Source organism: Panthera onca, chromosome B2 (assembly GCF_046562875.1).
Source record: "Panthera onca isolate mPanOnc1 chromosome B2, mPanOnc1 haplotype 2, whole genome shotgun sequence".
Lineage (NCBI taxonomy): Eukaryota > Metazoa > Chordata > Mammalia > Carnivora > Felidae > Panthera > Panthera onca.
In genome coordinates, this window is record NC_138343.1 from 1769444 (window position 1) to 1782780 (window position 13337).

Here is a 13337-nt window from a genome sequence, read left to right on the forward strand (position 1 = left end):
TTAGCATTAATAGCGTACTATGACGTAACACCCAGCTGTACTTGAATTCCACCAATCATTAAAAAAAGGTCCTTCTGAGCGACTTTCCCCAGTCTAGGACCCGGTTCAGGATCATGCCCGGCAGGTGGCTTTCTTGTTCTCTGTGTCCTTCAATCTGGGATGGCTTCTCAACCCTTCCTTTCCTGACGCTGGCGGTTTTGAGGAACTCAAGCCAGTAGACCCTTCAGTTTGGGCTTATCTGGTGTTTCTTCATGATTGGGTTCGGGTTACACACTTTGGCAAAAATACAAACGATGTTCATTCTCAGTGTATCACATAAGCGTTTTTCATTTATGAGTGGTGTTAACTAAATGTAATGTTTCCCTTCAGTTAGTTTGTAAAATGGGCAGAAACATTTGAGGTCAAACAAGTACTTCATTCCTCACCAAAATTTTATCCATCACTTAAAAAAAATATTTACTTATTTTTGAGAGAGAGAGAAAGAAAGAGACAGAGCATGAGCGGGAGAGAGGCAGAGAGAGAGGGAGACACAGAATCCGAAGCAGCTCCAGGCTCTGAGCTGTCAGCACAGAGCCCAACACAGGGCTTGAACCGAGAGCTGTGAGATCATGACCTGAGCTGAAGTCAGACACTGAACCCACTGAGCCACCCAGGTGCCCCCTTTTACCCACAGTTTCAAAATAGGTGGATAAATTTTCTATGGTAATCAATCATTACCATGATGGTGGAACAATGGTGACACTTTAGCTCTATTCTTTAAATCTATTCTTTCACATTTATTTCTTTTTAAATTGATATATAATTGACCTATAAAACTATATTAGTTTCAGGTGCACAACATAATGATCTGATATTTGTATACACGGCAAAATGATCATCGCAGGAAGTCTACTTATTATATCCATCGCCACACATAGTTACAGTTTTTTTCTTGAGATGACGATTTCTAGGATCTACTGGTAGTAAGTTTCATATGTGCAATACAGTCTTGTTACCTGTAGGCTTCCTGAATTACATATAACAGGGCGTGAGTGTGTTCTTTGCCTTGAACACAATGTTTACATCTTTAAAAGATTCTCTATTGAGAAACTGTCCAATACCTCTACAAACATGGGCGTTCCAATAGCACTGTGCGTACACAGTCCAGCTACTGTAATAGATATTCAATAAACAGTTCCTATGGTGCTCATGGGGCAAACAGGAAAAACAAAGCCCACGTCCTTAGTATAAATATCGTGAATCCAACCAATATCCAGATTCTTCCTGGTGTAATGCAAAGAAACATCACTCAGTAATGCTGGAGACTTTCCTAACTGTGCTTTTATGTGACCAGAGAGCTCACTACATTTCTTGTCCTGCCACCACCAGCATTTTACACACATGCACACACACTCACACGTCAGAACTCAAAGATCTTTGTGTTTGATACTTTTCTAGATTCTTCCTCAGTGAAGTCCATCCCTTCTTTCTTATCATCCTGTTCTACCAGCTCTGTAAGTCAGATAAGGGAATTTCTGCCAGATGAATCAGTTTCTGTCATTTTCAAAATAGACTCAATAGTATTTTTACAAATATGCTCAGTAAGCTGAGCCTCCAACTCTTAATTTCAGCTCAGGTCATGATCCCGGGGTCGTGGGGCGGAGCCCGTTGTCAGGCTCTGCACTGAGCATGGAGCCTGCTTAAGATTCTCTCTCTCTCCTGCCCCTCCCCCCTCAAATTATATATATATATATATATATATATATATATATATATATATATATTCTTATGACAGTTCTTATCACAAAGAGAAACACATATTTTCTCTTTTTTTTTTGTATCTATGACATGATGAATGTTAACTAAAGTCATTGCGATAATCATTTCACAATACATGTAACTCAAGTTGTTACGCTGTATGTGTTAAACGTATACAGTGCTCTATGTCACGTACATTTCAATAAAACTGGATAAGAAAACTGGGTTTTGGGAGTGCCTGGGTGGCTTCAGTTGATTGTGTGTCTGACTTCGGCTCAGGTCCTGATCTCACAGTTCCTGGGTTCAAGCCCTGCATTGGTTTCTGTGCTGACAGCTCGGAACCAGAGCCTGCTGTGGATTCTGTGTCTCCCTCTCTCTCTGCTCCTCCCCCACTCATGCTCTGTCTCTTAAGAATAAATAAACATTTGGGACCGTGCGAAGCGCCTGCGCGGCCGCCTGCCCGCATCCTCCTTCCCGCGGCCCTCGGAGACCGCGCTCGACCGCAGGGAGCAACGAGGTACAGGATGTCTGAAGGTGACAGCGTGGGAGATTCTGTCCATGGGAAACCTTCTGTGGTGTGCAGATTCTTCACAAGACTCAGGCAGATCTATCAGTCCTGGCTAGACAAGTCCACGCCTTACACGGCCGTGCGATGGGTGGTGACGCTGGGCCTGAGCTTCGTGTACATGATTCGCGTCTACCTGCTGCAGGGCTGGTACATCGTGACCTACGCCTTGGGGATCTACCACCTCAACCTTTTCATAGCTTTTCTTTCTCCGAAAGTGGATCCTTCCTTGATGGAAGACTCAGATGACGGCCCCTCGTTACCAACCAAACAGAATGAGGAGTTCCGGCCCTTTATTCGAAGGCTTCCGGGGTTTAAGTTTTGGCACGCGGCGACCAAGGGCATCCTCGTGGCCATGGCCTGTACCTTCTTTGAGGCTTTCAATGTCCCGGTGTTCTGGCCCATCCTGGTGATGTACTTCATCATGCTTTTCTGTATCACCATGAAGAGGCAAATTAAGCACATGATAAAGTACCGGTACATCCCGTTCACGCACGGCAAGAGGACGTGCAAGGGGAAGGAAGACGCGGGCAAGACGTTTGCCAGCTAGGCGCTCAGCTGGACCCATCAGAGTCTGAGGACGGTTCTGCGCCATTGTAACAATGCCTTCTTCCTTCACATGAAGTAGTTGATTTCGAGGGAGTCGAATTTTCTTTTTAAAAAGGAGCTTCAATTATTTGTAACTGAAACATCAGGTTCTTGAAGAAACTGACATTTAAACCAAATTGTATTGATTTATTTTTCAGTGACGTTCAAGTGTTCAAATGGATGGAATTCTAGTAAACTGCAGGCTGGGAGGACTGTCGGGTGGGGTGAGGGGTGGGGCGGGTGGTCTCAGTTGTCGTGTGGTCCTGGAACTGACCTGCACGGAAGGAGCCAGGTTTCGCCCCAGCTGCCCCCCCCCCCCCCCGCACCCCTGGACGCCATGGCCACGTCGCCCAGCTGGATGATGATGCCAACCTGATTCCTGCGCTTTGGAAGAACATTCGAAAGGTGATTTTCAAGTAACTCTGGGGTTCTAATGCCAGTTTCCCAATTTCATCTCACGAGAGATGTTTCAAGTTGGTCTGTATCATAATGACTCAAAACTCTGTTCTTAACTACCATGATTGCTTTTGAGGGCCTGGAATTATAAATATATATATTATATTTAAAAAATAAATAAATAAATAAACATTTAAAACAATGAGAAAAAAAACCTGGATTCTGTTGACCAATAGTATTTTTGCGTTCTTCTTTATGCTTGATCATTTCCTGTTCAGTCAATTATTCTGAGAGAGGTTTTGAAGTTTTCAAGTATAATTGTGGATTTGTCTATTTTTCTTTTCTTTTTTTAAAAAAAAATTTTAATGTTTATTGAGAGAGACAGGGCATGAACAGGGGAAGAGCAGAAAGAGAGGGAGACACAGAATCTGAAGCAGGCTCCAGGCTCTGAGCTGTCAGCACAGAGCCCGACGCGGGGCTCGAACTCACAGACCATTAGATCATGACCTGAGCGGAAGTCGGAAGCTCAACAGACTGAGCCACGCAGGCGCCCCTCTACTTTTCTTTTCAATTCTAGCAGTTCTTAGTTTTTTCTTCGCATATTTCACAGCTCTGTGGTTTGGTGCGTGTGTATCAGGGATGACTGCCATCTTGGTAAATGTACAATTTTTACCATTATATCATGTCCTTTTTTGTCTCTGTTAATGATCTTTGTCCTGAGGCTTACTTTACTGATGACATAGGTACTCCGGCTGTCCCTCATGACATATCTGTTTTCCCCTCGTAATTTCAGCCTGCCTCTGTATTTATATTTGTCCTGAGCTTCCTGCAGACAGCAGGGTCATGTTTTCTAATCCACCCTCTTAATATCTGTATTTTGATTGGTGTACTTAGACTATTTATATCTAATGCAATTATTGATACATTAGGGCTTAAGTCTGGCATTTTATTTTTTTGCTTCTGCTTGGTTCTGCGATTTTCGCTTTTTGTTCCTTTTTTTGTTTGTTTTATGGACTACTTGTACATCTTTCGGATTCCATATTCCTTTATGTGTAGCTTTTTGGACTGTCTCCCTTCGCATAGATCTCAGCAGCTGCTCCAGGACTTACATCATGTGGATTTGCCTTCCCACGGTATCCTCGTGTCACCATTTTGTCTGAACTGTAGTAACCTTACCTCCCTTCTTGTCACTCTACCCTTCCTCATTTGTAATGTACTTGTCTTAGCAATTTCTTTTACATACATTAGAACCATGTCAGACAATGTTATACCTTTTCCTTCAAACTGTCAAACACTAACTTAGAAAGCTCCAGATGATGAAAATTTACTATATTTGCCATGTTTCTTGCTTACAATGTATTTTCTTCCTTCCTGATGCCCAACATTGCTTTCTGTATCATTTTCTGTCTGTTTGGAGAACTTACTGGAGGCAGTTTTAGGGTAGTTCTGCTGCGAGCAATTATCTTAGTTTTCCTTGATCTGGAGTATCTTGTTTCCCCTTCATTCCTGAAGGATATTTTCTCTGGATATAGTATTTTGGTTTGACAGTCCTTTTCTTTCAGCGCTTGAAAAAGTGCCATCTTGGGATGCCTGTGGCTTGTCGGTTGAGTGTGTCCAACTCTTTTTTTCAGCTCAGGTCATGATCCCAGGTTTGTGGGATCAAGCCCCACATCAGGATCTGCACTGAGCGGGGAGCCTGCTGGAGATTCTCTCTCTCCTCTCTCTCTGACCCTCCCCTGCTTGCACACTCTGTTGCATACTCTGTCTCTAAAATTAAAAAAAAATATGCCACTCTTTCTGGCCTCTATGGTTTCTGATGAAATTGCCACTGTCATTCAAATTATTTTTGTGTCAATTTTTTTTTCTTGTTTTTAGAGTTCAGAAGTTTTGGTTGCTCTTCTTTCCAGTCACCTGACGACTCTTCTCTAAAAACCCCATAAAAGTGTGACTCTCCAGGCCAGCAATCTCCATAGAGGTGGCGCCTACAAATCAAAGAGTAGACAAAGTTCCAGTCAATGTGCAAGCAGAACCCTTCTCTCTTACACCCTTTGGGTGCTCAGAGCAAAATGAGAGTGATACGCCTGAACAGGGACTTGAACCCTGGACCCTCAGATTAAAAGTCTGATGCTCTGCCAGCTGAGCTATCCAGGCTCATGCACCACTCCCTCTCCGTGCGTATCTAATATTGGTTTGCACATTGGGGCACTTCCTATGGTTTTGTGTCCTGGTTCTCAAATAACAGCCTTTGAATTCTCCTCACTGGGAAAAAGTGCCCTTAGAGACACGTTACAATCTCCGGGACCTTTTCCTCTTTTTCTCTCCTCTCTGTCCCCCACCCCCCAGTTGTTCAGAACCAAAGATGCACCGTCTCCTCCAGGAAGCCGGCAGGTTTCAGAGAGGAGGCTCTGGGTTCTAGCCAAGCACCGGCACCTGAATGTTTCCCGTTTGCACGCGCGCTGCTCACACGGCCCTTGTTTGCACCCTTACACGTCGGAGGGGCAGACTGTGAAGGAGGAAGAGCTTGAAGGCGCACGACAATGTTTCACAAGGGACCCCTCCCTCTGCTGTTGGGTGGGACCGCCGCCCCCGCGCAGGGCGAGCAGTCCCAGGGCTGAGAGAGCGGGGACAGCCGCGGAGCGCTGTCGGGGTCGGCCTGAAGGCAGCGCCTCCTCCCTGGGGTGGTCGCGGCCCAAAGATTTCAGAAATAGTAGTGCTGACAGAGCGACCTCGTCCTGCCTCGTTCCTCCCCCAAACACCCACAGACAAGGGTGGTAATCAGTCCAGACACGCGCTCAACCGCCGAGTGTCTGCGACGGTGCACCTGAGTGGGGGCGGGGAGGGGGGGTGTCTCAGCAAGCAGGGGGCCTGGGCGTCATCCTCCGCACCTGGGGCCTTCCTTCAGGACCAAAGTCTTCCTTCCTGTCGTTCCTGTGATTTTCCCCTTCCTCCTCCTCCCCCTCCCTCCCTCCCCCTCCTCCTCCTCCCTCCCCCTCCTCCCCCTCCCTCCCTCCCCCTCCTCCCCCTCCCTCCCTCCTCCTCCTCCTTCTCCCTCCCTCCCCCTCCTCCTCCCTCCCCCTCCTCCTCCTCCTTCTCCCTCCCTCCCCCTCCTCCTCCTCCCTCCCCCTCCTCCTCCCTCCCCCTCCTCTTCCTCCTCCCTCCCCCTCCTCCTCCCTCCCCCTCCTCTTCCTCCTCCCTCCCCCTCCTCCTCCCTCCCCCTCCTCCTCCCTCCCCCTCCCCCTCCCTCCCTCCCCCTCCTCCTCCCTCCCTCCCCCTCTTCCTCCTACCCTTTTCCTCCTCTGCTCCTCCCTCCTGTCCTCCCCCTCCTCTCCTTCCTCTTTCCTCCGCCTCCTCCCTCTCCTCCTCCTCCCCCTCTGTCCTCCTCCCTCCTCTCCTTCTCCTCCTCCCTCCTCCTCACTCCTCCCCCTCTTCTTCCTCCTCCTCCTCTCCTCCCTCCAAATTCACCATCTCTTCCTGCTTCAGTCTTCTCTCACTGTCTGCTGCTCATATTGAAAGTAAAGGTGTATCCAAGGGCCTTGGGACCACTGAACTGTGGTGAAGCCAGCACAGGGAATATTGGATTGAGGAGAGGACAGAGATACAGCTTACTCAGGATCCCTCCAGCAGGAGGCAATAACAAGCCAGCTCCACGTAAACCAGCACTTGTACCTTTGGTTCCAGTCTCAGCTTTATTAAAGAGCAAGGCGGAAAGAGAAAAGGTATCAGAAAAAGAGAAAGAGAAAAGAGAAAGGTTCAGAAAAGGTAGCCACAGGCGACTTCCTCTCCCTGTTTCCCCAGCTGTGTCTGCACCAGCGAGCAAGCAGGTGGCAGGTAGCATAGAAAACCTGACATTTCTTTATCCCTGACTTCATTGTCGGCCCGCTGCGCACACAGCACGTGGGGTCAGTGCCCAGATCTCCAGGGCTACAGACGTTCTTCCTGCGGGATTGAGCAAACGTATGGTTCGAATCACAACTCACAGGACATGCTGCGCTTTCCGAATTCAGAACTTAAGAATAGGCCCTAAATTAAGTGGCTGACATGACCAAATTGGGAGATTCTTGCTCTAAAGGTGTGAATGCATATTTGATCCAGGGTTTGGCAGGCCCTCTGATTTAGTAAAAATAAAAATAAAAAGGAAGGAAGAACTCTTTTCCAAAACTACAGAGGCCTCTTCTGACTAGGGACACCCTCTGCCACCCACGTCCTCGAGCAAAATATCCAGACAGATGCAGCAAGAATACGACTTCCACACTCTCCAGTCCTCCTTGGATTCCTCACAAAATAGTTCATGGAAAATTTTTAAGATTTTTAGAGAAATGCTGCCTGGAGCACATCGGATAAAACTCTCAGAGAAAGAAGCATTGAATGGCTTTGGGGGGAAATCGTATCATCCCTAGAAAGAAAAGTTTATGTTTTTCAAAAGCTACCTATGGGCTGCTTAGTACCATTTTTAAAACATCTGTGCCCGTCTTCGTGTCCTGACGTCGCCGCCTGCTCCGCAAGAAAGAAATGTGGACGGTTTGGCCCAGTCCACCAGCCTTACTCTGCTGCTTATGCGGATCGTGAATTTGTTCCTCCCCCAAACTGAACAACAACAAAAAATACCAGTTTTTAAATATTTGGTGGCGTTTTGAGGTCTCTGTCTGCTATTCCTTGAGCACAAAATCCACAAGGGAGAATTAGAGGAACCGCAGCCGAGACCCTTCCCAGCCTGTGAAGGAGCTTGAGTTCGCAGGAACTTTGGTGCCGGGCCTCCTTCCCGCAGGTGAAGTGGTTCCGTTCCTCCTGCCGGTGCCCTGAGCCTCCCCAAACGGGGATCCAAGGGACCGTCATCCAGTCTTCTCACTGAACCCATCTCCAGAAAGAAAGGAGTTCAACTGAGTCAGATGCATAGGAAACATCTGGAAGCATCTTGGTCCAACCAGACCCACCGGGGCCAGGCCTTAACGCTTAGCCTCCTCTGGTCTCAGAAATGGCGACTCATCCTGGCAAGTTCGGTAAGACAGAACATCCCATCCCGAGCATGGCCTAAAGCGGTTCTTCAGCGTGACCTAACCCTGCCTGCCCAGGGGATCCAGCAACTGACCGGCAGGTGCAGAGGCGAGAGGACTAGTGGAGGAAAGACGGTGCTGGGCACAGGAAAAGAAAGAGCAGTGTGGTCTGTCTGGACTCTTCCAGAAACCCAGAGGATAAGGAACAGGGAGGATCTGTCATTGCTTTACTTCGGGAGGTGGTGGTGGCTGTGGGGGGTTCTTACCCGTCCTACCCCGACAACTGGGCCGCGCACATTTCACACGAGGTGGCCCCCGGTGGTTCCGGGGGGTCGATGCGCGGGGGGTGCCGGGAATGGGGCAGCCCTTGGGCCGTTAGGGTCCAGGAGGCCGACGCCCGTGCACGCGGTTTGCGCCCTACCCCCTCCCCACCTTGGAGCACTTCGGGAGTCAGCACAAGGCACCTGAGCCAGCCTCCGACGGAGATCGGGGACCAGCACCCCGCCCCACTGGGGGTGACCCCTGCCCTTGAGGGTGCAGGGTCAGGTTGTTAACGCCGCCTGCACGAATGAGTTGTGGTAAAGTGTTTCCAGCGTGCGAAAGCAGGACGCGGCGGCCGCCTTTCCCCGGAGGAAGCCGGAAGGGCAGGGCCGACCAAACCCGGGCGCTCCCCCACCCTGGGGTCAGCGACCCTGGGGCTCTTATTTCTCCCTCCGCAAATCCCCCCCCCCCCCACGCGTGGTCTTTGCCAGCGACTGAGGCAGAGACCTTGGAGGAATCACATCCCTCTGTCCCCCTCCGTGCACCTGTTCTAAGGAATGGTTGTTAGCGATCCCGGATGGGGTTTTGTTCCTTTTTTTGGGGGGGGGGGGAGGGGGGTTTGAAGGCTGATAATTAAATCCTCCTCCAGCTACAAAATTAAATCTTAGAAGGGAGACATCTCAGCTTGTGGGGTTGGAAACCCTCCCCCCATGGGCTGGCCGCGTGGCCTAATGGATAAGGCGTCTGATTCCGGATCAGAAGATTGAGGGTTCGAGTCCCTTCGTGGTCGCTGCTTTCTTGCTGGACAAGAAACGGTAACTCTTTCATTTGACTCGCAATGGGAAGGACCCCTGAGAAGTTAAAGTTAGTCTTTATAAGCTTTTTTGTAAAGTCTTCGGAAACCTAAAGTTTCTTCAGAAACCTAAAGTTAGTCTTTATAAGCTTTTTGTAAAGTTTTCAGAAACATAAGTCTTTTGGAAACTGGCAAGCCTGTGTGCCAGTGAGTCACCAACAGCCTGCATTTTGCTAGTGGCCTCTAATCAGTAAAGATAGCAGTAAAGCACTAGTGAATGAATAGTCACCAACATTGTCGCGCCCTGGATCTCCCGGCTTAAAGCCCCTCACTAGAACTGGCTGATAATGGCCCAGAAAAGGAGGCGAGGGGTGGAAAAGCCAACTGTTAATGCTTCTCTGGAAAGCCGGGTTTCAAAGGGCTTCTATGCAAGAGTAAGAAATACCAGGGGTCGGGGATACTGAGGCCAGAAGAGGCCCTTGAAATCTGAACACTCATAGTGAGTGTCTGTCTGTTACTTCTCAGACTGAACTATCCGGGCTCAGGGATCCAACGTTCCCTGAGAATTTAGTCAAAGCCAGTAAGTCAATTATTCTCTAATCTTTCCATTATTTGTCTTTATTACAAGCACACAGTGTTGGTCTTTTCCATCATGTGATTTGTGGGAAAAGGTGTGAAGGACAGGACTTGATGTTGACCAAGACCAGCGTCATCTTACCAAAACTTGGTTCTGAACCAGGGACCAAGTCAGCCCCAGGCTGTCCCTTCTGATCTAATCTCAGAAGGATCAATATTTCAACTGCTTCTTCAACTGTTCACATGATTTGTAACTTTCACTTTTGGACGACTTCCTATCCCTTAAGCATTGCCGTTTTCCACCACCCACTCACGCACTTACCACTCACCCAGAAAGATTTGGGATCCAGGTTTTGGTGGTGCCGAATGGAAGGGTGGGGGAGGGAGCCAGAAGCAAAGAGAGAGGTAGGGGAGCTCCATTGGAACATCTCTGCTTCTCTGTTTAGTGTCTGTTTCGTGACTCAAAATTAGACTCAACAACTATGTCTGTTAGGCGCTTTATTTTTCCTCTCCTTTCATCTTTCCCTCTCTGTTCCATTCTTCAATGTTACTGAAAAATAGAACTCAAGGTGAACTTGTAAGTGTTGGGTAGGTGTTTGCTTCTTAATGGAAATACGGTGAGTTCTCCCCCCCACCTTTTTTTCTGTCTTATCTTGTCTTCCTTTTAGCAAAACAGCCGTCCTGTGTGGTAGCAAAGACTACAGAGTAGGACCTAGGACCACGCGGCTGCAAAGACAAGGAACATTGGATCATTGCTTTTCTTGTGAGGTGAGCAGGGAGTCATGAGAACATGAGTGAAAAAGTACAAGAAAGGTTTGGTTACATGGCAGAGAACACATATAGAGATACTGGGGTCGTATGTCGGTACTGAAGCCCAGAGAAATCAGCCTGTGCTACACATCTTTCATAAAGTATCAGTGTCATTTTGGGGCAGTTTTGAAAAACCTAACAATTGGCAAGAGAAAGTTCACTAATTTTGAAATCATTAAGCTAGAGCCTCTCTGGCATTTCTGATTCAAGAAACTTCCCACTCCAATCTGAGATTTGTACACAGTAGCTCAAATATATTTACATTAAAACACCTGGGGGGGGGGGCTGGCTCACCCAGTGGGTGGGGAATGCAACTCACGATCTTGGGGTTGTGAGTTCAAGCCCTGCATTGGGCATGGAGCCTACGAGAAAAAGTGTATTTAAATTAAAAAGCATTTACCCAGGGGCGCCTGGGTGGCGCAGTCGGTTAAGCGTCCGACTTCAGCCAGGTCACGATCTCGCGGTCCGTGAGTTCGAGCCCCGCGTCAGGCTCTGGGCTGATGGCTCGGAGCCTGGAGCCTGTTTCCGATTCTGTGTCTCCCTCTCTCTCTGCCCCTCCCCCGTTCATGCTCTGTCTCTCTCTGTCCCAAAAATAAATAAAAAACGTTGGGAAAAAAAATTAAAAAAAAAAAAAGCATTTACCCATTATATGTAATAATTAATTATATACAATTATTTATATAATTAACTTAGCTGGGTTTTTGTTCTCTTTTGAACTAAGGAATTTGTAACAGAAAGCATCACAATTATTTTTCTGCTAACTAACGATGTGGGACACAGCAAATACAGCTCATTACTTTTGGGATTTTTCTCTACAAAGTGTGGGAAAAATATTTGGTGTAGTCCAGCAGTTGCTTCGAAGATGCCAAAGACAATATTTTTTAAAAGTTCTCTCTTTTTAAACATATTTATTTTTGAGAGACAGAGAGAGCAAGAACAGGAGAGGGGCAGAGAGAGAGGGAGACACAGAATCCGAAGCAGGCTCCAGGCTCCCAGCTGTCAGCACAGACCCTGACGCAGGGCTTGAAGGGCTTGAACTCGTGAACAGTGAGATCATGACCTGAGCCACCCTTAAAAGTTCTCCTTTAACATCAACAATGATAAGTCATGCTAGTCATATATACCCTTAATATGTGATGAAAAATATATGTAGATAGATCTATAAATATATAAATATTTATACCTTGTGGTCTTCCTCCCCAGAACTCAGCGCCCCAGCCTAATCATGTCCAAAAGAGCAGACAATTCCAGCAGAGAGCATCTTACCGAATACCTCACCAGAGTTCCTCTAAAGTATCAAAGTCATTGTGAAGGCCAATCTTGTGTGTCCACTTGACCCGGCTAAGGGATGCCGGGAGAAGTGCTAAAACATTATTTCTGGGTGTGTCTGAGAGTGTTTCCGGGAGAGGTTAGCATTTGATTCAGTAGACTGAGTGAACAGACCTGCCCCCACCAATGAGGGCCCAAGAGGAACAAAAGGGCAAAGGAGAGGAGACTGTCTCTCGCCTGAGCTGGGAAATCTACATTTCAATCTACATGTTGAAAATCTACATTCTCAGACATCCTGAGCTCCTGGTTGGAAGGCTTTCCAACTGGGACTGATGATGCCACTGGGTTTTCTGATTCTCCAGCATGTAGATGGCAGATTATAGGACTTCTCAGCCTCCACAACTACATGAGCCAATTCCCACATGAAATCTCTTCTTACATATATCTTGTTACAATAAAATAAAATGAGAATACCCTCAAAAATCGCCCAAGCAAACAAAACCCTGCAAACCACATAAGTGAACCCAAATCTAGCTTATTTCATGAATACAAGTAAAACTTAATGGAGGTTATTTCCTGTAAATGTCTCTAATAATCATAAAAGAAGCTTGTCATCTTCCTAAAATGGTATAAGATCATCACTTTTAACCATCTCCTGCTGTCTAGAACCCCCCCCCCCCCCCCGATGTAATAACCGGTCATTTTAAAGGTTAAACAATGACCTCATTTTCACTCTATAAGCCGTCTTGTGATGTCATGCCCCTGAGCTTCTTATCAGTGTTGGAACTGAAGACTGAGTTCAGGAACTGTTTCTGGTGCACAGTAAACCCTTACTAAATACGATTTCACTGCTTTGGCTTTGATTTTTACTGTTTCTGGATTTTTGACAATCTCTATGTATCCTACTTGCTTTGTTTCTCTGGAGAACCCTGATTAATACAGTCATCAAAACCAAGAAAAATCTAAGAAACTGTCACAGAAAAACAACAACAACAACAACAACAACCCTGAAGACACATACAAGTAAATGTAATGTCTATTGTGGATCGGACAAAGGCTATTAGGCTAAAAACTAAGGAAATCTGAATAGACTACGGAATTCATTTAATAAAATATATCAATTGGTTTATTAATTTAGCAAATATATCATCTTAATGTTAGAGAATCATAAGCGACACTGGATGCTGGGATAGAAGAAATCTCTAACATTCTCAGGGGTTTTTTCTTGAAAATCTATTACTGTTCTAAAATTAAACGCCATTTACAAAATAAAAATGACTTCTGTCGGGACATACAAGAGAAGGGAGTGTTTAAAAGGGTTTAGAGCCAAGATTCCTCCGCAGGGTGAATG

General features: G+C 46.8%; 1 protein-coding gene and 2 non-coding genes across 3 annotated transcripts; 2 read left to right on the forward strand and 1 right to left on the reverse strand.

Moving 5' to 3' along the window:
• The first annotated feature begins 2171 nt into the window (after nucleotides 1–2171).
• On the forward strand, nucleotides 2172–3027 carry LOC132666248 (protein RER1). Its single transcript, XM_060614201.3, has one exon. The coding sequence runs from the start codon at nucleotides 2262–2264 to the stop codon at nucleotides 2850–2852; it is 591 nt and encodes a 196-aa protein (XP_060470184.3). The 5' UTR covers nucleotides 2172–2261; the 3' UTR covers nucleotides 2853–3027.
• A 2337-nt stretch (nucleotides 3028–5364) lies between these two features.
• On the reverse strand, nucleotides 5365–5437 carry TRNAK-UUU (transfer RNA lysine (anticodon UUU)). The gene has a single exon. It is a non-coding gene; the product is annotated as a tRNA-Lys (tRNA).
• A 3818-nt stretch (nucleotides 5438–9255) lies between these two features.
• TRNAR-CCG (transfer RNA arginine (anticodon CCG)) lies at nucleotides 9256–9328 on the forward strand. Its single transcript has one exon. It is a non-coding gene; the product is annotated as a tRNA-Arg (tRNA).
• Nucleotides 9329–13337: the final 4009 nt, after the last annotated feature.